The sequence below is a fragment of the Alligator sinensis genome, unplaced genomic scaffold, assembly GCF_000455745.1.
Source record: "Alligator sinensis unplaced genomic scaffold, ASM45574v1 scaffold858_1, whole genome shotgun sequence".
Taxonomy (NCBI): domain Eukaryota; kingdom Metazoa; phylum Chordata; order Crocodylia; family Alligatoridae; genus Alligator; species Alligator sinensis.
In genome coordinates this window covers 2,163,173-2,189,223 of record NW_005842079.1, presented here as the reverse complement: position 1 = coordinate 2,189,223, position 26,051 = coordinate 2,163,173, and the positions used below count along the sequence as shown (strand labels likewise).

Sequence of the window (26,051 nt, the reverse complement as noted above, 5' to 3'; positions counted from 1 at the left end):
TGCCAGGGGTCCCGCAATGACCTCTGCTAATTCCCTCAGCACTCTGGGGTGGAGGTCGTCAGGACCAGCTGATTTAAATACGTCCAGTCCCTCCAGAAGTTCCCTGACTAGATCCTCACTGACCCTAGGTCTGGGTACTTCTCCCCCAGGGCCTGAGGGGTCCCGGCAGACAGGTTGATCTGGTTCCTGCTCAGGAAAATGGAGGCAAAGAAATCGTTAAATAGGTTAGCCTTGTCATCTGGTGCGACAACCAGATTTCCTAGAGTGTCTTGCAGAGGCCCCACGTTACCCAGTACCTTCTTTTTGCCCCCTATGTATTTAAAAAAGGATTTCTTGTTGTCCTTGATCCGGGTAGCTAGTCCCAGTTCCATCTCCACCTTGGCCTTCCTGACCGCCCCCCTGCAGCTCCGAGCAACCGAGGTATAGTCCTCCCTGGTGATGGCCCCTACCTGCCATTGGTTGTACGCCTCCCTTTTAGCTAGGAGATGTTCCCGTAAGCTTTTGGTGAGCCATGGGGGTTTTTGTGCCGTCTTGCCCCGTTTGATACGTGTTGGGATTACCTCCCTTTGGGCATGGAAGATCATCTTCTTAAGGAACGACCACTCTTCTTGGACACCTGACTCTCCTTCCCTCCGGGGCCTCAGTACTTCCCCATCTATTCTTCTTACCTCATTGAAATCCGCCCTCCTGAAGTCCAGGGCTGCTGCCTTGCTGCAGGCTTTTGCCACCTTGTGCTGGATGGTGAGTTCCAGCAGGTGATGATCGCTGTCGCCCAGGTGGTCGAGCACCCGCAGCCCCTTCACGAGGTTGTCGCCTGTGGCCAGCACCAGATCCAACAAGGCATCTCCCCTGGTGGGGCTGTGCACCTCCTGGGTTAGGTGGAGGTCCTGTATCTCGGCTAGGAACCTACGTGAGTGGTCAGACCTGGCTGACTGCTCTTCCCAGCAGATGTCTGGAAAGTTTAGGTCACCCATGATGACCACGTCTTTTGACCTAACTACCTCCGTGAGCTGACTTAAGAATTCCTGGTCTAGCTCTTCCCCCTGGTTGGGTGGCCTGTAGTAGACCCCTACCTTTAAGTCCCTTTCCCCTCGACTCCCTTGTATTCTAATCCAGAGCACTTCAGTGTGCCCCTCATCTGACCTTGTGCTACTAGATGAGGATGTGTATTCCTCCTTGATATAGAGCACCACACCCCCACCTTTCCTCCCTGTCCTGTCCCTCCTGTACAGCCTATAGCCCTTGATATTCACCGCCCAGTCGTGCATTGCGTCCCACCATGTTTTCCTCCTGCTTGTTCCCCATACTACGAGCGCTTGTGTAGAGGTATTTGAGGCCTTCTGAAGATGTGTGCGCTTGCCCCCTAATCTCTGTACTGCCCAGGCCCCAGTTGCTTACCTGGGTATTCATTCTGCTTGTCGTTGGTCCAGGCTGGGCTGTTCTTGTGGGTGTCTCTTGGTTAATTGGTGCAAGGCTTCTTCCGCCCTCATCTTCCCTGTCCCCTGACGAGCCTAGCTTCAAGCCCGCCAGAGGAGATCTGCCAACCTAGAAGAGAACACACGCTTACCTTTGGGGGAAAGGTGAAGCCCATCCCACCCGAGCATGTCTCTCGTCGTGATGTGCGGGTCGTTGTCTAGGAAGCCGAAGCCTACCTCGAGACACCATTCCCGAAGTCCTGCGTTGCCTTCCCACAGTTTCCCCTCTGTGCTCCAAAGGACAGGCAGATTCTCCCACAGTTCGGTGACCGACAATCTTAGAACAGTTCATCTTACTGCAGCATGAAGAGCCTTGCAGTGTCTCCCCCAAATTCCTTAGTGATACACACGGGTGAGGGCAGCACCAGTTAAGATCCTCATACTTGGGCATGGCTTTCCAGCATGACTGCTCACACTTCAGCTAGGCTAATCCAGCTGCTGACCAGATGAGTTATCTGAAATGTAGCTATAACTTGCGGGTGCCTGAGTGGGTAGAAGGTGGTTGGGGGCTGGGAGCTGGAGCCCCAAGTGCTGGGGCAGGAGCTGCTCAGCTGCAACTTCCCCTTACCTGGAGCAGCACAGCAGGGGCAAGAGGAGGAGCTGTTGGAGGCAGGGGAGCCAAGCAGTATCCTGGCAGCTGCAGCTGCACTGGGAGCAGCCTCGCCAGGAAACTGTGCACGCTAGTCAGAGCTAGGGTGTTGGCCGGTGGGAGTGCAGCACAGGCTGCCCTGGGCAGAAGTAGGCAGGCCTTGGCCCCATGTGGAGTGCCATGGGCCCGGGGGGCACGGACTGCACCTGCTGTGCACCACCCAGGCAAGATCTGCTGCACACATCCCCTGCCCCCCCTGACAAATAATTGCCTACCCCGCTGTACACTGTTGCTGTGCTTTCAGAGGGACCTATGAACAAGGGGCTCCCATTAAAAACTGGGCAGTTCAAAACTGCCTTTCAGATTCAGGTCAGGATGGCACTGAGCCAATCCAGGTTGTTCATGCAAGCTTCAGTTCTCGATTGTGATAGGATATGTATGCATTTCATTAATATTTTGAAGAGCAACTCACACCTTGTAGGGAACTTCCAGGAACACTCTCTTAAGAAAGCACCTCACTTCCCCCTTTATTGCTCAAGACCCCCTTTACAGCTCAAGAAAGCACCCCACTTCCCCCTTTATTGCATGGAAGCAGAATCTTTATTTCCTAGGGCTCTTCTGCCCCAGCTCTTTATTGCTTCACTGGTTTGCAACTTCTTCAACTGTTTCCACAGCAGTCTGTGATGACACCAGCAGGCCCAGGATGGAGAGTAGGCAGCCTAGTAAAAGCCATGCTATATTACCTGAGTCTTCCACTGTACTCTAGCCCACTTCAGATTTCAAGTAGAGGGTGTGCAGTTACTGGGGTGATATGTAAAAAGGGATCTATTGCCTGCAAACCCTGTTCAGACTCTTGTGAAAACTTAGTGCTTTACATAAACACTAAGTTTATGTGGCTTTCACACTTGTCACATGTCGCTGTTATATGATTCTATATATAGCGAGATAAGCATAATGGATTTTATTAGCAGTCATCAAGGATTGCTAAAAATGAGACCTATAATTTTTATGATATTATCCTTCTGCTCATATATCTGTTGGCAAATTTCATGTCATTCTTTGTGCAATTGTATTTTTACCTTTGAAAATGGTTTCACTGATCACTTTTCCGAATAAAATATACATGCCAGCAGGTTGCCGCTCCTAAGTGACCTTACAATAAAAAGCCAGCTCAGGAAGCCACTTGTTTGGGCCACTTGATGGTGTATTGCGCTTATTTTTCATTTAGAGGTTGGATTATTGTTTAAGTAGTTGCTGCTAGGGATTGCGGTCTTGCTACTAGCAGGTTTAAAATGAGTGACATTTCAGGAATCATAGGCTTACAGTCACAGGGGAAGCTTTCAAAGAAGGATTAATATTTGCGGGGGGGGGGAAGGGACAGACACAAAGGGGGTGAGAAGATGTGTTCCAGCAGCTTATTTTTTCCAAAGGCTCTAGATCTCAGAGGATTTGTGTGAGGTGTCCTCTGGATTTGGTTATAACCCAGAGCACCTGTGGTGTTGGGGAGCCAATGTGGTTGCTACCATCTCAGCTGCTGCCTCTTGTTGCTCTTTAAAATACAGATACATTTAATTCGAGTATAAGGGTGAACATAAGTAGCTGGCTATCCCTCTTGTCTTAGGATCTCATCTCTTTGGTTCTGGAAGAGGCATCTCAGAAGAATAAGAGCTGTGTGGATAATGCAGTTCACCAGTGTCCTCCTACTACTCCTCTCCTTGTCATCCTGGAGATTGGCTGTGGCTCAGGGGCCATTGCCCTGAGCCTCCTCAGCAAGCTGCCCCAGGTGAGCTTTATGCTGTTTTCTCATTGTGCTGGAAGGATGTTCCCTGCCGTAATGAGCTGACAGTTGAAGATAAGGACAAAAGAGCAATGCAGCAAACAGATGGGCAGAGGCTTAGGGAACAGTGAGTCAATTGCGATAAATGTGACAGGCAGCAACTTTGCTTAACTGCTATGAAGTGGCCATTTTGATGCGTTTTTGATGCCCATTCATTCCTTGATAACATTTCCCCTGACCTCATCCCCACCCCTGGTGTCAAAGGAGGAAAGAAGGAAACAGGAAGGACTGAGATCCATTAACTACGGAAGCCCCTGTGATCTAAAGTTATCAGTCATTATTGAAAACAATAATTCCTCCTTAGTTCTCAAGAAAGAGGAAAAATGAACCCAAGGTCTTTGCCCGCATTCTCTGGGGGAGACATTTTTTTTCCATATCTGGAGATTGCTCCATCCCTTGAAGGGAGAATCACCAGAGCTGATTATCTTTTTGGAGAAACACTAGCATCAAAGCTTGGTGCCTTAGACATACTGGAGGGTCAGGACTATGGCACATATTCCTTCACCAGTGATCTTTTACAATTGAAGCATGCTTTCTGCTAGGATAAACTGTAATTGTTCCAATTTCCCTAATCATGCTTCATGCTGCTCACTTAGCATATTGGTCATAAATGACTAGAGAATCATAGAAAACTAGAGTTGGAAGTGACCTCAGGAGGTCATCTAGTCCAACCCCCTGTTCAAAGCAGGACCATCCCCAACTAGATCATCCCAGCCAGGGCTCTTTCCAGCCAGACCTTAAAAATCTCCAAGGATGGAGATTCCACAGCTTGTGTGAGTAACCTGTTCCAGTGCTTCACCAACCTCCTACTGAGCAAGTATTTCCTAATATCCCACCTAAACTTCCCTTGCTGCAACTTGAGACCATTGCTCCTTGTCATCTGCCACCACTGAGAGCAGTCCAGCTCTATCCTCTTCTGAACCACTTTGCAGGTAGTTGAAGGCTGGTATTAAATCTCCCCTCAGTCTTCTCTTCCATAGACTAAATGAGCCCAGTTCCCTCAGCCTCTCCTCAGAAGTCATGTGCCCCAGCCCCCTAACCATTTTTCTTACCCTCTGCTGGACTCTCTCCAACTTGTCCACAAAGTTGGCATTCTGTGATTGTAACTTGTATTAGTGGCCTAACCTGCATGCTGTCATGTCCCAAATTGCAAGAAGCCTTGAGTTAATAGATCAAATTATGCTACTATATAAAGCTAATTCTTCCCTCGGTTGCTGCTAGGGATTGCGGTCTTGCTACTAGCAGGTTTAAAATGAGTGACATTTCAGGAATCATAGGCTTACAGTCACAGGGGAAGCTTTCAAAGAAGGATTAATATTTGCGGGGGGGGGGAAGGGACAGACACAAAGGGGGTGAGAAGATGTGTTCCAGCAGCTTATTTTTTCCAAAGGCTCTAGATCTCAGAGGATTTGTGTGAGGTGTCCTCTGGATTTGGTTATAACCCAGAGCACCTGTGGTGTTGGGGAGCCAATGTGGTTGCTACCATCTCAGCTGCTGCCTCTTGTTGCTCTTTAAAATACAGATACATTTAATTCGAGTATAAGGGTGAACATAAGTAGCTGGCTATCCCTCTTGTCTTAGGATCTCATCTCTTTGGTTCTGGAAGAGGCATCTCAGAAGAATAAGAGCTGTGTGGATAATGCAGTTCACCAGTGTCCTCCTACTACTCCTCTCCTTGTCATCCTGGAGATTGGCTGTGGCTCAGGGGCCATTGCCCTGAGCCTCCTCAGCAAGCTGCCCCAGGTGAGCTTTATGCTGTTTTCTCATTGTGCTGGAAGGATGTTCCCTGCCGTAATGAGCTGACAGTTGAAGATAAGGACAAAAGAGCAATGCAGCAAACAGATGGGCAGAGGCTTAGGGAACAGTGAGTCAATTGCGATAAATGTGACAGGCAGCAACTTTGCTTAACTGCTATGAAGTGGCCATTTTGATGCGTTTTTGATGCCCATTCATTCCTTGATAACATTTCCCCTGACCTCATCCCCACCCCTGGTGTCAAAGGAGGAAAGAAGGAAACAGGAAGGACTGAGATCCATTAACTACGGAAGCCCCTGTGATCTAAAGTTATCAGTCATTATTGAAAACAATAATTCCTCCTTAGTTCTCAAGAAAGAGGAAAAATGAACCCAAGGTCTTTGCCCGCATTCTCTGGGGGAGACATTTTTTTTCCATATCTGGAGATTGCTCCATCCCTTGAAGGGAGAATCACCAGAGCTGATTATCTTTTTGGAGAAACACTAGCATCAAAGCTTGGTGCCTTAGACATACTGGAGGGTCAGGACTATGGCACATATTCCTTCACCAGTGATCTTTTACAATTGAAGCATGCTTTCTGCTAGGATAAACTGTAATTGTTCCAATTTCCCTAATCATGCTTCATGCTGCTCACTTAGCATATTGGTCATAAATGACTAGAGAATCATAGAAAACTAGAGTTGGAAGTGACCTCAGGAGGTCATCTAGTCCAACCCCCTGTTCAAAGCAGGACCATCCCCAACTAGATCATCCCAGCCAGGGCTCTTTCCAGCCAGACCTTAAAAATCTCCAAGGATGGAGATTCCACAGCTTGTGTGAGTAACCTGTTCCAGTGCTTCACCAACCTCCTACTGAGCAAGTATTTCCTAATATCCCACCTAAACTTCCCTTGCTGCAACTTGAGACCATTGCTCCTTGTCATCTGCCACCACTGAGAGCAGTCCAGCTCTATCCTCTTCTGAACCACTTTGCAGGTAGTTGAAGGCTGGTATTAAATCTCCCCTCAGTCTTCTCTTCCATAGACTAAATGAGCCCAGTTCCCTCAGCCTCTCCTCAGAAGTCATGTGCCCCAGCCCCCTAACCATTTTTCTTACCCTCTGCTGGACTCTCTCCAACTTGTCCACAAAGTTGGCATTCTGTGATTGTAACTTGTATTAGTGGCCTAACCTGCATGCTGTCATGTCCCAAATTGCAAGAAGCCTTGAGTTAATAGATCAAATTATGCTACTATATAAAGCTAATTCTTCCCTCGCTTACCCACCCTGCAATTACCTTGAAGTATGTGTCAAAGCAGAACTTAGCTTGAAAATGATTCATTAAAATAAAGAACTGGTAACTTCTCAGGTATTGTTCCAACTGTGGCTTCTGCCTTATGGATAAAGCTCATCTATGCAGGAGATGGAACTTTTCTGACGACCAGTTTTAGACTGTGGAATGAAGTCTCAATGGGACTAAGGGACAAGACATGGTTTTTTGATTTTGCCTTCTTGCATTTTAAAATACAGCAGCATGTATAATTAACCACCCCTCCCCCCCAAAAAAAAAAAAAAAAAACCCAACACACTCAACTAAAATAAGGTAGTCCATTGTGCACACTTCTCTTAGGGCAAGGATGAGAGATCAAACAATATGTGAGTGGTGGTATTCAGAGCACTTAATGCACCACAGGAAAGCAATCAGATACTGTAGTGATGAGCACAATAAAAGAATCTGTACGGAGTAGGATGGAACAGCTAAGGTGAAGCTCTCTGCAGAAACAAACTGAAACTCCTGGGTCACCTGTCTCAGCACGCACAGCATGGATTTGTTAGGTATTACAAAGCCAGAGAGACCTTTCCAAGATATTGTCTTGGCATTATTATTCTTGCATGCCTCTTTTGCTAAAGATTAATTTTCCAATCTTAATATGTAATATTAGAAATATAACATGAGGTTTGTTTTATTTTGTTCCAGAGTCAGGTGATAGCCGTGGATAAAGAGGTAGCTGCTGTGAACCTCACAAGAGAGAATGCCCAAAGGTAGGAACCACACTTACTACTCTTTTTCATTTAGTTCTTTGGGAAAAGTACCAGATCATCAAAGGACTCCTTGACCGATTCCCATAAACAAGTACAGAGCCACCAAAGTTAGAGTGTATGGCTTTCATGGGCTAAAGTGGATTAGTTCCAGCTTGGCTCTCATGTACACCTCCTTGCTCCTCTGGAATGCCTCTGAATCCAAAGAACATGATAGATTTTGCCACAAATTTTCCTTCAAATGTTTTCCTTCATGGAGATTCTCTTTGACAGGGCAACAGCCTGAAAGGAAATCGCAGAGTAATAAAACGTTTGTCACCCCTTCTTGCCATGTATTTCAGAACATCCTGGGGTGTGTAACCTTATCCACATTTTATACATTTTGAAACTGAGGCACAGAAAGGATAAGCAATTTTGTGCATGTCACAGAGTGAGTCAGGGCTAGAGATGGAACACAGAACTCCAGACCCTCTCTCTGACTCACTGCATCTCACTTACTGCGTTAATCTGATATGCTCTTTTCAGTCAGGCCCTTACTTCTGTCCTCACCTTTCTGTGTTATCCAGACTGTCAGGGTGTCCCTTGGTGTGCTCATGCGGTGTCCCACAGCCTTCTTCTTCCTGTCTGGGTTTTTGCTAGAAATAAGATGCAATGAACTGAGCTATTGTTCACACCAGCCACCTGCACTGTGACTCCGTTATAAGGGCTTCTAAACCAGCTTTACTTTAAAGGAACCTCTGTTGTATTTGCACTGATATAACTGACACAGAAACTGGCTTCCTAAAAGTTCCTGGTCCCAGGGTCCCATTTTGCACTGCATCTGCGGGAAGGACTGTTAAGGGGGTGACAAAGGTGATTTGCTTGTGCCCATGTGTCCCCAGAATTTCAGGCTGCATTGGGAAGTGAAATGGTCTCTGGCATAGATTAGAGCAGCTTCAAAGGTGCTCTATTTTACAGCAGCACTCTTAGAGCACTCTGTGGGCAGTTTCACTGTCCAGAGCAGTGAGAATCTTCACAGTTGTATGGCTGTTGACCTCACTCCTTCCCTTAGGCCATCCCCTGCACAGAGACTTATAAAAGGGAATGAGGGAAGCACAGGGCAAGTGTGTCTACACTGGGGAACTCACTCTCCACCTCTTATGATATCTCAGTAACCCATATGAAAGGCTGGAGTGATGTATAGGAGTAGAGCGGAGGATGAAATTTGTGCCCCCTGCCTTCTCTTTTCACTCACACAACCAGTATTTCCCAAAGCAGTTGTGAGAGTGAGTGACCAAATGGGCTGTTGATGCATGAGGCAAGGTCAGACCAAGCTCTTCCCCAATTGTAGAGTCTTTGTAACTCAATGATACAATGGGAAGAATCATGCTGGATTTTCACCTCCTTGGCAAGTCTGTAGGTCTGACAGTTGGAGGAATCATCTCATTAATAATGCTAATCTGAGGGGAGTTGCTGAGACACAATGAACATAAAATTGAACAACCTTGGATTTTCAGGATATAACTAAAGTTCCTTATAGTCTTGTTATGGCCTGTGACCCTCCTGCTGATTTGACAGAAACCAGTGGGTTAAACTAAGTTATCAAGACTGGAAGAAGGCCAATGTGGTGCCTATCTTCAAGAAAGGGAGGAAAGTGGATCCGGCTAACTATAGGCCCATCAGCCTGACTTCTATCCCGGGGAAGATCTTAGAAAAGTTTATTAAAGAGGCCATCCTTAATGGACTGGCCGACACCAACATCTTAAGGGATAGCCAGCACGGGTTTGTTGCGGGTAGGTCTTGCTTGACCAATCTCATTTCCTTCTATGACCAGGTGACCTATCACCTGGACAAGGGAGAAGAGATTGATGTCATATATCTTGACTTCAAAAAAGCCTTCGATCTGGTGTCCCATGATCGCCTCTTGGAGAAACTGGCCAATTGTCGCCTTGGGTCCTCCACGATCCACTGGCTGGAAAATTGGCTCCGGGGTCGGACCCAGAGGGTAGTAATCGATGGAAGTCACTCGTCGTGGTGTCCTGTGACTAGTGGGGTCCCCCAAGGCTCTGTCCTTGGACCCATACTGTTCAACATCTTCATTAATGATGTGAACACTGGAGTCAGAAGCGGACTGGCCAAGTTCGCCGATGACACCAAACTTTGGGGCAAAGCATCCACACCAGAAGACAGGCGGGTGATCCAGGCTGACCTGGACAGGCTCAGTAAGTGGGTGGACGAGAATCTGATGGTGTTCAACGCCAATAAATGCAAGGTTCCCCACCTTGGGGAAAAAAACCCGCAGCATCCTTATAGGCTCAGCACTGCTATGTTGGCTAGCACTATGCAAGAAAGAGACTTGGGGGTCATCATTGACCACAAGATGAACATGAGCCTGCAATGCAATGCGGCGGCTAGTAAAGCGACCAAAACGCTGGCTTGCATCCATAGATGCTTCTCAAGCAAATCCCGGGACGTCATTCTCCCCCTGTACTCGGCCTTAGTGAGGCCACAGCTGGAGTACTGTGTCCAGTTTTGGGCTCCACAATTCAAAAAGGATGTGGAGAAGCTTGAGAGAGTCCAGAGAAGAGCCACGCGCATGATCAGAGGTCAGGGAAGCAGACCCTACGATGACAGGCTGAGAGCCCTGGGGCTCTTTAGCCTGGAAAAGCGCAGGCTCAGGGGTGATCTGATGGCCACCTACAAGTTTATCAGGGGTGACCACCAGTATCTGGGGGAACGTTTGTTCACCAGAGCGCCCCAAGGGATGACGAGGTCGAATGGTCACAAACTACTTCAAGATCGTTTCAGGCTGGACATAAGGAAGAATTTCTTTACTGTCCGAGCCCCCAAGGTCTGGAACAGCCTGCCACCGGAGGTGGTTCAAGCGCCTTCATTGAACACCTTCAAGATGAAACTGGATGCTTATCTTGCTGGGATCCTATGACCCCAGCTGACTTCCTGCCCTTTGGGCAGGGGGCTGGACTCGATGATCTTCCGAGGTCCCTTCCAGCCCTAATGTCTATGATATGAAATTTATGAGACTCGGAGTCAGCATGATACTCGCCTTCTTGCTCAGTCCCAAGTCATGGCTCCTTCCCCAAGAGGAGAGGGTTTGGATGAGAAATCATTCTCAAGTAAATCAGCATCATTCCCAGACTGCCCATAGGGGTGTACTCCAGATAAAGGCCCTCTCTTCCCCAGGACCTTCACAACACCCAGGTTCTTGAACCCTTCAGGAGAGCACATTTGGGCTCAGGAATGGCGCATTTTTCAGAGTGCAAACCTTGGACCCCTGGGCAACCCAAAGCTGCTAATATGTTTGATAGGAAAGTTTGGAAAGATAACCCTGGAATTATGAGTTATTCCTCACAGAATGATAGAGTGCTATGAAGAGCTAGATAGTTTGGAAAAGCTTTTTCTGCATGATATATATAAAAATGTGAAGAGGAGCAGAGAGCCTTTTTGAATCAGCCATTGTGTGCTCATAGTGTGCCAGTGTGGAGGTCACACCTTGTCCAGTGAACAGTCTCCCTCTATTAACAAGCCTTGAGAAATCTCACCTTTCTGTGGCTTTTTAAAAAAGTGACGTGGTTTTCCTGCCTTCGTAGAGTTCTCTCAAAGGCCAGAGGCAGTCTGGTGGAAGGAGGAGGAAGATGGTTTTGTGATTAAATCACACAAGTGGGGAACCACGGTGGCTCTGTGTTCAGTTTCTCATCGCTGCTATCTGACATTTTCTGCATCTGTTTCCCTTGTGTAAAATGAGGTCCCCAACAAACTATGTGGTTAATTTTATCATGACTTTCCTATGTCCAAACTCCCTTTACGCTACTGTTGCAGCTTATAAGGGATTTGAACCTATGTGTCTAATTTAGAGGAAATTTTATCTAACCCCTGGAAGGGGGGATATTCTGGAATAGGTTCAGAGTGGGGACGGGATATGTCAGTATTGTATTGGGATGTATCTGGGGCATGCTGCCCTGTATCTTCTGGCAGCCCTCAAGCTGTTCTAACTTGCATAGGTTGAGGAAATGGTCCAATTTCTACCAGCATACAGGACAGAAGGGATCAGAATAATGGCAACAAACTATCTATGACTCTCATACCAGCGTGATCAGAGTTCTGCCCCTGCACTGCTGGCATCTGACCCAATGCTTACAAGGCCTTTTGAGCTTCTTGGATTGAAGGGATAGATAAATGCTGAGTATTATAATTTTCCTAAGGTGCAGCAGAGCCTCTTGTCACCATAGTGCCATGCATGCTTGTGCCCTTTCTTAATCTCTCTCCTCTATTTCAGTGGAAAGAGAAAAGTACTTATGTCTCTTGCTTCCTTCAAGGATCCCAATAGTGCAGAAGTTCTCATGGATAATATTGTGCAAGCTGAGAACCACTATGTGTGATCTTGCTGGTGACCATACATATGCCAGGGTGGAGAGTGGGTCCAAATAAGGATATTGTAACTCTGAAGTTTACTGTCTCATTTAGTCGCATTGTGCCATAAGGGACCATGAGCTAGCTATCCTTAAAGCAATCCTGCCTGATTTTATGGGTGTGCATCTTGCAGGGTGAATCAGCTGCATTGGGAGCCTTGCATTTTTTACATCCTAGCCTCACATTTATGCGTGCTGGTGTCATGCCATGTCAGCTGCAAAAACCCAAATGTCACCATGTCCCTAGAAGTCCTGTATTATATTCAGGGTTTGGAATTCTTTTAAAGCCAGATTTTCAAAGCAAAAGTGTAAAGCAAAATAAAAATTGAGCACATTGCCTACATCTGCTGAGCCCTATATTTGCATAATTGAAAGTGTGGTAATTCTGTCTGTGCAGGGGCAGTGAGTTCCCATATAGACAACATTCAGTATGTAGATAGGGCAGAATAATTGCAGGGGCAGTGATGAAGTGCATGTATGTGTAGCCTGGAGTATAATGTAGGCATGGACACAGAGGGGTTGAGTCTATTATGGCCATAAACAAAAGATTGTGGGGATTAAAATGAGAACTTGAGGCACATGGTGGGTATATATCTCTGAAGGTCTTTGTGCATGCAGAGAATCTGCTTCACTTTGAATAAATGGTCATAGCTTTTTTGCAAGCCAAAAACAGATCCAAGAGTTTGCTCAGAGTTCATGATGGTGGGCAAGCCTGTGGCAAGTGGCAGAGCGGGGTTTCCTAGGTAAATAATATTTGTGTGTTACAGAATGGCCTGAATATAATATTCTGTTTATCCATATGCACCTCTAATTCTCTTTTCTCTTTTGTTTCCTCATGGATTGCACTCCTCAGGTTTCAACTCGAGCACAGGCTAAGACTTTTCCACCATGATGTCTCATCCAGTAATTTCTTTTCATATATATTTTTTCATTATTATTTTCTAACATTTTAACTTGATAAGGGGAGAAGGGTCTGAGAGTGGGAGGTGTGGCTTGGTACTGACATGCAGGTTGCTTTGCAGCAACCTAAGACATTGGTCTGGCACATGCGTGTCCCTTTTCATTCATATACATGACTGAATGCCAGTCTATAACACACTGTGAATATGAGACAGCCCAAAAAATGGACGTGTAAGGAAATGAGTAAATGGATGCCAAGTGCTTATTTGTATATGCAGAGGTACTCATCTGTGTACATACAGATATGACAGAGGCATGGACAGAGGTGAGCACACATATCTATGGGCACACCTATAGCCTTCTTTTCTGTAAATGCAATTCAGTAGGTGCATTTCCATGTGCAACTAATGTGCATGAATAAACTCCAGAGCTTATTGCTCTGGAGCTTATTAGTGTGCAGCACATGGAACACGGATGGAGCAGTCCAGGCTGGCAGGGGACTCTAGGGGTCAGTCTGCTGGTTCAGGGCTGCTCCAAATGGGTTCACATGCTGTGGAGTGGCTGGCTGGGGCATGAGGGTGCTTCAGCATGGAGGCTGCCTGCCAGCTAACCCCACCGAAGCACTCTGTCCCTGAGCCAGCCAGGGCACTGTCTACATGTGTGCTGCTGTGCATGAAAAAACTCCACAGCAGGGTAGTACTTGTATTTTACAAATATTACCCTGCTGCAGAGTTTATTAGTTTTGTAAACCCTAATAGGGGAGCATGTGTAGACACCAAGATATTTAACGTGCAGTTAATTAGTCAGCTGCACAGTAAATATCTTGTGTAGATGTGCCCTCTGTGTACAAGCTGTGCAATGTCTGTCAGTTGCAAAGAAATTTCAGTGATTTGCTCTTGCTTTTAAATAGATTTTGATTTCCATTCCCCTCCTCCCCTTCCCCCCATGAGTGTGTTTTACTTCCCTTCCTGCTAAATAAATGCCCCTTCTCTTCCTCCTTTACACCAAACTCCACCCCTTCCCCTTCACTGCTCCAGGGACATACCATTTGAGGCTGCAATTTATCATGTTAAGCAGCCTCTGGGTCCAGTCACTGCATGTCTTGGAGATGTGGAAGGAAAACCTGGGTGCTGCAGTAGTTGGTATTTGTTACTACGTGGCCATTATTTTCATATGCCTCCACCTTGTGGTGGGGAGCATGGTGCAGTGGATGTCACATGTGAGCTCTCAGCACAGGGTCTGCCTGGAGCCCCTGCTTTCATGCGGCTCCAGAGCCCAGATAGTGAGAGCTGCCAATGCAGTTCATCCTTTGCTTTTCCCTGATGCTGAATTTAGTGGTGGGGGGAAAGGAGAGGAAGGGTGAACAGCTGCAGCATTCAATCCTGGGCTCAGGAGCTGCATGAAATCTGGGGCTCCAGCCAGACTCCACCCCACTCAGCTGATGAGCTCACAGCTCAACCACTCATTTGGAGCTCTGGCAGGAGCCCACACTGACCAAGCACTTAGCTCAGAGTTCACTACATATGTATGGCACACCCAAAGCTTGTGGGTGGGGTACATGCCTCTTGTCCCATTCCTGCATTTGCTGCTGTGGGATATGGTACTTCTTAGACAATAGGAACAACTGAGATCTTGACTGTTCACAGGCATTAGTTATCTTTTGGCACTTTTAGTAAGTAGAAGTTGGTTATTAGGAAAAACTTTCTCATCAGGAAGGTGGTGAAGCACTGGAACAGGTTACCTAGAGAGGTGGTGGAATTGCCATCCTTGGAGGTTCTTAAGGACTTTGTCAAGCCCTGACTGGAATGATCTGCTTGGACACAGTCCTTTGAGCAGGTAGTTGGATTGGTGACCTCCTGAGGTCCCTTCCAACCCTAATTATCTATGATTCTGTGATTCTATAAGTAGAACAAGGCTCACCTCTTTCTGTGCTACTGTCAGCCTGGTGCCTTATCCAAATTCCAACTCTCATCCTGCTGTGCACCCTAAAATTCTCTTTGTCAATCCAGCCACATACCATGACATTCATTTTAAGTTTGGGTGGATACAGCATTCTTTACCATTTCAGGGGGTCATGTGAGCATCCCTCCTTTGACACAGGTGCTTTCCCATGTTTATTTCTTTGAGAGAATGGGCCATTTCAGATTGTTCTGTCAAGATAGGAGATGAAGTCCTATCTATAAGGAGAGATGATCATGCACAAACTTGTCTCTGTAGGGTTGCTGTTAATTGAGATATTACTTCAGTGAGTAGCTTTGAAGATGCATGGTTAGGGCTGATATTTGTCCTTGATTCTTTTCCTGATCTAGGTTCCTGGGAGCAGCTGCTCCCCTGGGGCCCTGTGGACATCATCATCAGTAACCCACCATATGTCTTCCATGAAGACATGGCTCACCTGGCTGCAGAGATCCTCAGGTAAGACAGGACATTTTGATCTGTCTCTTCCCTATACTCCATTTCATTTTCTTCTCTTCTCTGGAGAAAAGTTTTCAGGCTGTAGAACCAAAAATGCAGTTAAGAAATACTAGCCAGGGAGGGGAAGTGGCCAAACTCGGGGTCAGAAGGGCAGTGTATGATGACATATTCATTTAGGAAGTCTGTTCCTTTCATTACCATCAAAATTCTTGTAGTCAGAGATTTCCTCTTGGTCAGTTTGCTCCTTGGTGAGATTGGTTACCTCTAAGTGGTATTTGGGGCACAAGGAATTGAGCAAAAAAAATGTGAAAGCTCTGTGTAACTTAGTCAAAGCCCCAGGCTTTTTTTCTTCCCAGGGTTCTGGGATAGCAAACTGGTGTTAGATACACTGGCCATCCACATCATTCCTAGGTTATCTCACTGAAACACGCTCCCAAGTGTCTCCTGTGTATTATGCTCCGGTGTTGAGTGGGAGCTATTGTAGGAATGAGGCTGCAATCTGGAAGAGCAGAGGAGCTTAGACTATCAAGGAGTTGGCCTGCTTTTCACTAAGAGATTTATGAATAAGAGTCTGTGTCTCTTTCAGTTAGAGCTGGTCAAAACTTGGAATTTACATTATTTGAGAAATTTCAAAATTTCCTGCAAAATGAAAAGTCTAAACAGTGGGGGTTTAGGAGAATTTTCATGTTAGAACTTCAACAAAATAATTTAAGGCATCTTTACATGTGCTTCAGGGTAGGGGGGTGCTTTAATTAGAGCAGCTGTCAGAACCCCCCCTAATTAAAGCTTGTTTGACGAGCTTTAGTTAAAGCACCCCCACCACCATTTGAAGCATGGGGATGCTGAATACATATGATGTGGAGGCTGCTGGAATGTGCTAATTAGCGCATGATTAATTGAGTCTGCTCTGATACATGCTAATTACACACATCAGGTACGTATATAGGTGCCCTTAGACTTTTTTCATTTTTGTCGTATATTTAATCTATATTATGTTATGCAAATGTTTTATTTTTGTTTTATTTTGTACTTAAAGGCATTAAGGACAACCGATGAAAGAACTTATATATTTTAATTAGAACAGAAGTATGCCTTCTGTGTGCATTGTTTCATTCCAAGACTGTATTTTATTAGTACTTGTGTAATGCTCTGAAATAATGTCAAAAGTGGGGAATCTAACTGTGACAGGATGGAGTCCGAGGGCCTCTGTGATACCTCCTAGTAGCCATCTCTATCCTGTCCAGCCCCTACTCATGCCACCCCAGGTCTCAATCTGCTCACTTGCTTGCCATACCTTGATGTTAAAGAAAAGTAATGAGGGCAGGCTCTCCAGGACCAGTGAGTCTATGGGAGTTTCTCTCTCTCTGTCTCAACACCCACATGCCCCTTGAACACTCCTGTGGCCTTCTCATCACCACTTTTAGCCACGCCCAGTTCACTGGTGTAACTAAAATAAAAAGGGCAAGCATCCACTTGAAAAAACCTTTCCTCCCCTTTCTTGGGTAAAACAACACTTGGCAAGCCCTGTTACCACCGGGCTGTCACCTCTCTGTCTCCAGGGCCTTCCATGCCAGTCAGGGTCTCTCAGGCAGCTCCTCCCCTCCTGGGAACTCTGTTCCCTCTGGAGCACCAGCCCAGCCTTTCCTTCCTTACTCTAAGTACAGGGTTTTTGAGTACCTTGGAGCGTGGCCCTTTCTAATCATGTGATTCTTTAGCTCGGGCACAGTTGTACCTTTTTAGTTCTAATGGGCAGCTTGCCCTGCTTCCCAGCTGCAGCCCCCAGCTAGTGTCTGCCCTATTTCTCCTGCCTATTGATGTGTAGCTTGCCTCTTTCCTGCTGCCTGCTCACCTCTGTCCTTGTCTTCCCCTGTCTAATAACAGGAGCCTCTGGTTTCCTGTTACAATGACATTCAAAATGAAATCATGACATTGCCAAAATACAAATATCTTTGCTTAATTTTTCCGCGTTTTCCATAGGAATTTTTGTCAGAAGCTATATGATTTTTGAACATTTTCTGATTAATCAAAACAGGTTTATCTGACAAAGACTCTCTGAAGGTACATTTTCCAATTCTATGCCAAGGCTTTTGTATAATAAAATATTTAACATTGTTTAGGTTTCGGATCTCTTTTATGCCTTCTAGGGTCTCACAAGATTTATTTAGCTGGGAAATAGAACTTTTTTTTGTGAAGACAATATCTTGTAAGACACCAATAGCAAAACAAGTCAAAATCTTGAAAAGTTGGCTTCCTTTAGGGATATAAAATCTCAAGCTGTTCTGGGTTAGGTAGATTCTTCTGTATTGTAACCTGGTATGTTAGGTTAGAAGGCAGCCTGACCTGGCTCTTTGCAATCCTTGAACTAGAAGTGATAATACTATACTTTACCAGCTACTAACCTACCCATTCTCCTATCAAATTGGTATCAATGATAAATGTGAATAGGACACATTTACATGGTGCACACAGTCTCAAGTACTGAATAACAGTGCTGTACATTGGTCAAGAATACTGAGGTTCTGGTTCTAGTCCTTAGGTTCAAGAGGCAACAGGAGTAATAATTGGGGTGCCTACATTTTTGGATTTGCTGGGGCTTGAGTGACTAGCGGCTGGGAGCATTTTCACTTGTCTGCTTTCCCTTCTCTCTTAAATATGAGTTCAGTAAAGTTCAGTAGCCTGCTCCTGACCCAACTCTGCAGTTTATTTGCCTGCCTGGGGGGAGGGAAGAACTTTTGGACCCATATTTTTGAGTTCCCAGAGGCTAGGGATGCAGATGATTGGCAGCGGTCAGGGTGGGAATGAGAACACGGCTGGTTGTTAGACAGTTTTTATTGGACAAGCAATGCAAGGGAGCACATTGATTAAAAAAATGCCAGCAAAGGAGGGGAGGAATAAAAAAAGGGGGGGGGGTGGAGTAATAGAGTTCTGGCCATGTACCAGAATAGCCAGTTACAGTAGTGGAGGAGGGGGAGTGAATGAGGAGCAGTGCAGCGTGGGATGCATGGAGGACTGACCACACCCATGTCACAGAAAGTTTACTGTCCACATGAAAAATTGACCCCATTCATAGTGAATAGTTCCAAGAGTATTTGATTTTCTAGGTACACTTTTGAACCATTCTAGGCAGCTTTAAACCAGTTTAACAGGCTTGTATGTCTGTCCACTTCAGGTTGAAACTACATTTAATCTAGTCTAAGTGTTGTGTGTGTCCTTAAGAGTCTCAGCTGAGTCCTAGTGACAATCCCCTTATAACTCTCTTTATTTTACATACCACCCATCTGAGTTGCCGGAGGGAACTGAGACTTCTCCATCAATACAAATGCCAAAGTTACTTTGCATAAACTCTGACTTTGTCTATGGGCAGCAAGATTGCAAGCCATTGTTAACAGTAGGGAAGTTTAAATTAGATATTAGGAAATACTTTCTTATAAGAAGGGTAGTAAAACACCGGAACAAGTTACCCAGAGGGGTTGTGGAACCTCCATCCTTAGAGGTTTTTAAGACCCGACTAGACAAAGCTTTTCTGGAATGATCTAGTTGGAAATGGTCCTGCTTTGAGCAAGGGTTTGGGCTAAATGACCACCTGAAGTCCCTTCCAACCCTAATTTTCTATAATTCTATGTATGGACTAAAATGAACACCTAGTGCCAGGTTCCTGGTGGGAGATTTTACTGCTATGTATAAAAGGCTGTAATACTTGTCTTCATCCTCCAGGTATGAAAACCTTGATGCCCTGGATGGGGGAAATGATGGGATGAGAGTGATAAAAAGGATTCTGGAGCTGGCTCCTTATATTCTAAAAAATTGTGGGTAAGAGACCTAATCCTAAAGCTTGTGCATTTGTTATTTTTCTATTCTTCTGCCTAACCACACCTCTCATACTTCTACACTAGTACATTATGTTCAGAAATATAAAGCAGGTACAAAGTGGATGCATCTACATGAGATCTGCACTGTTGCTTAATTACCTCCACAGGAAACATCTCAGCATCTACACATGCAGCCTTGTTAGGCTACAAGAAACTAATTAACTAGGGGTACACCGATAGAGATTTTGGGGGCCAATACCAATAGCTGATATTTAAGGAGGCATATTGTCTGATTCTGATCCGATATCTGATACAGCTGCCGTCAAGTGGTAAGTCTGATATGGTGGAAGGGGAGAGGGCAGATCAATGCCTCCCGTGGTGAGGGAGGGGGCAAGGGCAGGCACTGCTTGTAGCGGGGTGGGGCACAGGACAGAGGCGTGGCTCATGGAGTGGGGGCAGCTCCTGCCGCTGCTTGCACCCCAGAAGGGCAGGGGCAGGGGGGCATGTGCCCCTGAATCTGCGTGGCACGGGGCGAACTGCAGCTGTGAGGTGGCTTTTCTTGCTAGGGGTTGGGCTCAGAACAGGCTCTGGTGGCGCTGGGAGGAGGCTGCAGCCACCCCAGATTTTGCTGCAGCTCTGCTTTCAGCCCTGCGCTGCCACCCACCACAGCCCTGGCTTTTCCCAGCACTTGGATGGAGTTGGAGTGTTCAGCCAGGGCTGTGGCGGAAGGCGGTGCATGGCTGGGAGCGGAGCTGAGGCAAAATTTGGGGTGGCTGCTGCCTCCCAACGCCACCAGAGCCCACTCCAAGCCCAGCCCCCGGCAAGAAAAGCCCTGCATAGTGCTGGCTCCACCTCCACCCCGCAGCTGCAGCCCACCCCGCGCTGCACTGATCCAGGGCACGCCCCTCCCCCCTGCTGCCCCTGCCCTCTTGGGGTACAAGCAGCAGCAGGAGCTAACCCCACCCCATGAACCACACTTCCATGCTGCCCCCCTGCCCCAGCTGGGAAGCACCTGTCCCTGCCCCCTCCCTCACTGCGGGGGGTGTTGATCTGCTTCCCCATGCCCCTTCCCTCCCCTTCCAATTTATCAGCTGGAGGCAGCTCTCCATGCTGCTGGCTCTGCTCCATGGTGCACTGCGGCTGCGTGCAGCACGGGCATTTATTGGCCAAATTATTGGCCCCATCAGGCTGATATCCATTATAGACATTTTCTTTATATCGGTACCGATTCAATATCGGACCAAAGTATTGGTGCACCTCTATAATTAACTCCACTGCAGGTTAGTACTTGTAATTACAAGTACTATTCTGCTGTGGAGTTTTTTCATGCACAGCAACTCATGTGTAGATGCTGACCTGGCTGGTTGGGGCACAAAGGGGTTTCAGCACAGTGGGCTGCCTCCTGGCTCTCCCCACACTGAAGCACCCTTGTGTCCCAGCCAGCCCCACTATAGCACATTGCTGCTTCAACCCAACTCAATGTGCTGTGGTCCCAGGCACACATGTAAACATGGTGCCTGGGAGCAATAAACTCTGATGCGATATGCTTTGCATTAATATACATATGTAGACATGCTCAGCCAGTGGTAAACAAAAACCCCATTCTCTATTATTATGTTAGAAGGGAATAGAATGACAGTGGCATAAGCCAAACGTATAGACCATTAACATACTTACTTGGGGAGATTATGTGCTTTGCCATCAATCCTACCTGCTTAGCATCGCTGGTTGATGGCCGTTACCTAAGTGGGGAAAGTAAAGATCAAAAAGCAAAAAAGAGTAGGCAGAGGAAAGTAGCAAAGGAAAAGATTAAAAAAGAAGGCTGCAAAGAAGCAAATGGCTAAAGAGAGTAATTGAAGTTCAGGAAGAGCAATGATAAACCTCTCTGTAGAAGTGAAATTTATGGAGGTGAGACAATGTATTGAACATCAGAGAAAAAAAAAAATTTACCCAGAGGGTGGTTTCTAGAGGGATCAATTTCCTCCATAATACATGCCCAAGAGATTGTTGGTCCCATTAACCATCATGTGGTGCCCCACCTCTCCTCTCCTCTCCTCTCCCCTCCCCCTTGCTAACAAGAAATATCATCAATATTGACAGCTCAGGCATCCAGACCCCTGCTGAGCTGCGGTATGCAAGTAAAGGGAATGGAGTTACACTTGCCTGACAGGTCAAAGAAAGACAGTTGTTTGATCATTGAATTCCAGTGGGTTCCACAGGCAACATAAGCTAGTCAGCTGGTTTCTTTGCCAGGTTATATGAACCAGTTCTGGGGAGGAGAACCTGAAATTTCTAAGTTGAGGCAAGAAAATATGCATCACTTTTGTTATACCTACTTTCAGGAGTGTGTTTCTAGAAGTTGATCCGAGGCACCCAGAGATGGTGGAGAACTGGCTGCAAAGTCGTCCTGACCTGTTCCTTTCTCTTTGTGCTACCCACAAGGACTTCTGTGGAAAGTAAGTATATTTTATCTTCTGTCAGCCATATGTGACTGCATCCCATGCCACTCTGCACCCTTGGGTATTGAAGTTAAACTCAAAGAAAGTCCCTAGTCAAATGTGTCCTCTTCCTAAATGCATGCCCCTTTCAGACTCTTCCATTTTCTTGTATAACCTGAAGATGGCACTGAAAAGCATTTCTGAGTCATCTTCATTGTTTATAAGATCTGAGGGGACTTGGAGTTTTAAGTGATGGGCATAGGTTCATATTCTCCCTGGCAAAACTTAAGGCGGTGCTCATTCTTATCTTCCACAGGCCAAGGTTTCTGCACATTCAAAAAACATATAGCAGGTGACTGGAACCCAAGGAATGTCTCCGTCCATCCCAACATGCATATCTTGGGAGTTCTTTGCTGACGGATCCACTGGAACTCAACACAGTAACATGAATCTGGACTACCATTCCATTTTCCAGTGTTTTGACCTCCCCATGTATTGACCATCCATAGCTGGTAATGGATTTCACTTGATGGATCAATAGCGAGGGCCTAGGATCTGCACAGGTGTTTCATTTTCCCCAGATGGTCAGACAAAGCTTTCTTGCTCACTCAGGCAGAGCAATTAATAGCTATGAGATCCCAGCCCAGAGGGAATTGCATCTCATTTCTGTTATGAAAAGCTGCAGATAAGTGTGGCAAAAATACAACTTCGTACATCAAATGACATACTTATATGACTCTTGTCCTGAGTGAAGAGCTGAGGGCTTTACCAACATAAGAATTGGTCTTAGTGTTTTTCATTTCTTTTTAAGCATCTATTTTCAGTATTTCAAGTGGGTCTAATGCGAAATTACCAAACTACCTCTTTCGATTCGGTTCTATTCTGGAAGCCTAGTGTTGCTGACTGACCCAACAATAGTAAAGCAGCATGTGCTGCCCAGCCTTCCTGAATGACCTTTCAGTAAACAAGCAGCACATGTGTAGTTCTTATTGTAAATGTGAGATCTTTCTGCAGATAATTGGACCCAGACTGAAGGTTTTGCAAGGTAGATTTGGGATGGGCCTAAACCAAAATTTACTGGGAAATCTTCACTTTTCTTTGGAAAATCTTGTTTTAGACTGGCAAGGCAAAGCCTTGCATCTGAAGATTTGCAAGATATATTTAGAAAAGTTCTTTTTGGCACGAAGGTTTTATTTTCAAAGTCCTTTTCCTGAAGGGGCCCCAGCTCAACAGGACTTGGAAGAAGACTTCTGGTGTTCAGTTCACATGTGTGTCAATTTATCACTTAGCACATCATGGATGCTAACAGTAAGAAATAAAAAGTCACAATAAAACTAGCACTGTATGTTCTGTGGGTAGATTGAGCCTTAATTGAAAATGTGACTCAAAAGAACAGCTGCCAAGAGGGAAATATTTTTAAAGATGATGTGGGGCCTGGATCCACACATTCCACCGCATAATAAATCCACCTGCATTGTGTATTTTCCCATAGATTTCAAAACACATTACACAGAAGGTCAGTGTATTAATTTCCCATTTCACAGACAGGGAAACTGAGGCACGTGGAGGGACAGTTACTCAGCAGGTTGATGGCTTTGTGTGATGTAGAACCGACACCTCCTGACTCTTTCCCCAATCCACCTTGAATAGGTAAAGTCTGTTCCTTCAACAAGGAGACGTGATCCATGCAGTGGTTCTGCCTGAAAGTACTTAGAAAGAAGACTGCCTGCAGCAGACTGACAAAACATGCTATTGTAAATAATGGAAGGACTTAAATGCAAGTAGATTTATTTTTCCTGGTGGCCAATTCATCTGCTGCCTAATGTTAGCCCTGAGGAGGAGTCTGAGGAGTTGATTCAAATAGAAGCCTGTACTGGGTCACTGCTGGGGAGCAGACCTATATGGAATGTATTCATCTGTGGTCTCAGAATGTGCCAGGCATTTAAGGGATATCCTCCCAGGCTGGAGTGGCTGCAAACAAACTTAACTAGAGCCTGGTGCCACCCACCACAAATTTCAGCACGCTATGGGGCTGTTAGAAAGCTCCAGATTTCTGAGGCTTATTGAAACAAGAGTGTAGTTTAGGTCCGTCATCCTCGCCCTTCTTTTCACTCCATCACTTTCCACTTGGCGTCTCTCTCTCTTACCTACTCTGTTTTTCACTCTTGAGTCTTGTACAGGGCTTTGCAAATGCACCTCAACTTTTGACTGATATACCAGTACCTAGCTTCCAGTCTGGGCCTCAGCCCAACTCCAGGGGCTTAGCCAAAGCCTCCGTCATTACCGCCATCATTCACAACCTAGCTCCATGTCACCATTGCCCATAGTGCACGCAGCTTGGGCCCTGTGATCCTGCTACATGAGTTGTGTGCGCTGTGGCCCTTCTAATATTCAGTAGCTATCACACAAAAAAGAAAAAAAACCTCCCTCCTCTTCCTCCAGGAAAACATGGTAAGAATAATCTAATGAGCGCTCCAGCAAAGCTAGAAATAGGGACCCTCCTGAAGTGCATCTCACTCCATGTTTGAGAGTTTAGGAACTAGGTGTAATCCTGATTTATCCAGTTCCATCTGAGATGATTTTTTTAGCACTTTTATAGCTCAGTGCAGGGAAGATCCAAAATGTGTTTATGTAGGTTAAGAAAAAGAACTTGTAGTTCTCAGCTGAAGTGGAACAATTGTTTTTAAGTTGAATTTAAGCAAAGTTCCCACACACAGTAATGGATGCAGGCACTAAACATGAAATGTAGTCAACAAGTGTAACTTGCTCTTGTAGGATATTTAAAGAGGTTGCATAATTTATTGATTTAAGAGTGTTCATTGCCGCCACAGTGCATTCTTCAGAGGGTGAGCTGGTCACTTGTAGGAATCCAGGATGAACCCTCCCGTGCAAGTCAAGTCTGCTGGCAGGGAGCATTATCATTTCACTTGAAAGCATCAGTTACCCTGAGCAGGATATGTTTTATGAGATGGACTTATGTCTAATCCAGTAGGGCAAGTGCTACATTCCTATAATTATCACGTTTATAAAAAATACTTACAGCACAATCTTTGCTGTGAATTGATTACATAGTATGGAAGATCATGTGACATTTCTGACCTTTTTCTGAGGACGAGTGGAGAGAGATCTCATTCTGTCTCCAGAGAAGCCATTCACTTGCCAAAGTCTCTTTTCTAAGGGGACAAGATTGCACAGTACAGTGTGTACTGCAACACCTGACACACATTTGCCCAGACTCTTCAGCACAGCGACTTTTAATCACATTTTGGATGGGACAGCTTTCAAAGATCCACTGTGACACCCCCAGAGTTCTTGCTCTCCAAAGAGCTGAGCAGAGAGATTCTAAAATCCAAATGATTTAATTTGTGTTTTAGTTCTCTGGACAGTGTTTAGTTGCTTAGTGAAGTTATAGAAGGCTAATACTACTGTTTGCATGTTTATATAATCAGTGTCTTGGGCTGAATTTTCAGGCACTTGACCCACATTTACATCTTTTGAAAACTTACCAAAGAAGTGGCTTGATTTTTTCTGAACTAATATTTGCATTTATTTTTCCTGGGAGGTCTGGAAGAGGACTGACTTTCTTGGGGGGCATAGGAATGCAAGAAAGGGGAAAGGGGAAACAGGAGAGGGGCTGAACTATCTACTGGGACCGGTCTCTTTCCTAGAAACAGAGTTGGAAACAGGGAATTGAACCAGTATTTAATTGGGTTTGGTTAAGGTTCTGGTTCAAGCCACCCCAAAAAATAAATAAATAGTGATTTGGTTATTGGTTCCAATTGGTTCAAATAACATTTCTTTTACACACAGCACAGAAGGAATTTACCAGTTTCAGGGTAAGAAATAGACTTTTAAAACAGACATGTTTTAAAATGTATACTGCTTATTTAAAGTTTATACGAGTAATGTTCTTTTTTTACTGAACTGCACTTGACTTCAACTTTACATGATTTTGGCAGGGTTTTTGTGTTGTCAAAACAATTATAATTTCATGAACAATTTGTGTGAACTAAAATACTGTCTTCTATTATCTGCTTTGTCATATTGCATCTGTGTGCTGACTGAATAAATTTGAAGCCTGAAAATGCTATTACAATTTTTGCCAGTTGATACAGTTCAAACATGGCTTTTTTATTTTTGATGTTCCCAGTATTTTTACGTCTTCCTTTTTACTGAGATGTGGCTCATCGTCAAATGACTCAAAATATGGCCCTTTCTTTCTTATGTCCAGCCCCACAAAAGATCTTTACTGTCCGAGCCCCCAAGGCCTGGAACAGATTGCTGCCAGAGGTAGTGTAAGCACTGACTCTGGACTCCTTTAAGAGACATTTGGACGTTTATTTTGCTGGGATCCTTTGACCCCAGCTGACTTCCTTCCCCTGGGGCAGGGGGCTGGACTCGATGATCTCCCG

General features: G+C 45.5%; 1 protein-coding gene across 3 annotated transcripts in view; it reads left to right on the top strand.

Annotated features, from left to right (window-relative positions):
• HEMK1 (HemK methyltransferase family member 1) overlaps nucleotides 1-25,735 on the top strand; it is a 57,392-nt gene extending 31,657 nt beyond the window's left edge. For 2 of the 3 annotated variants that reach the window (XM_025204340.1, XM_006023761.2), the window contains exons 6-12: nucleotides 3,686-3,847; nucleotides 7,610-7,674; nucleotides 12,931-12,980; nucleotides 15,287-15,392; nucleotides 19,107-19,202; nucleotides 21,544-21,657; nucleotides 21,956-25,735. In XM_025204340.1, the coding sequence (XP_025060125.1) occupies nucleotides 3,686-3,847; nucleotides 7,610-7,674; nucleotides 12,931-12,980; nucleotides 15,287-15,392; nucleotides 19,107-19,202; nucleotides 21,544-21,657; nucleotides 21,956-21,995 (633 nt within the window). In that variant the 3' untranslated portion in view covers nucleotides 21,996-25,735. The remainder of the gene's footprint in view (nucleotides 1-3,685; nucleotides 3,848-7,609; nucleotides 7,675-12,930; nucleotides 12,981-15,286; nucleotides 15,393-19,106; nucleotides 19,203-21,543; nucleotides 21,658-21,955) is intronic. The other variant, XM_025204341.1, reaches the window with a different exon arrangement.
• The last annotated feature ends 316 nt before the right edge of the window (nucleotides 25,736-26,051 follow it).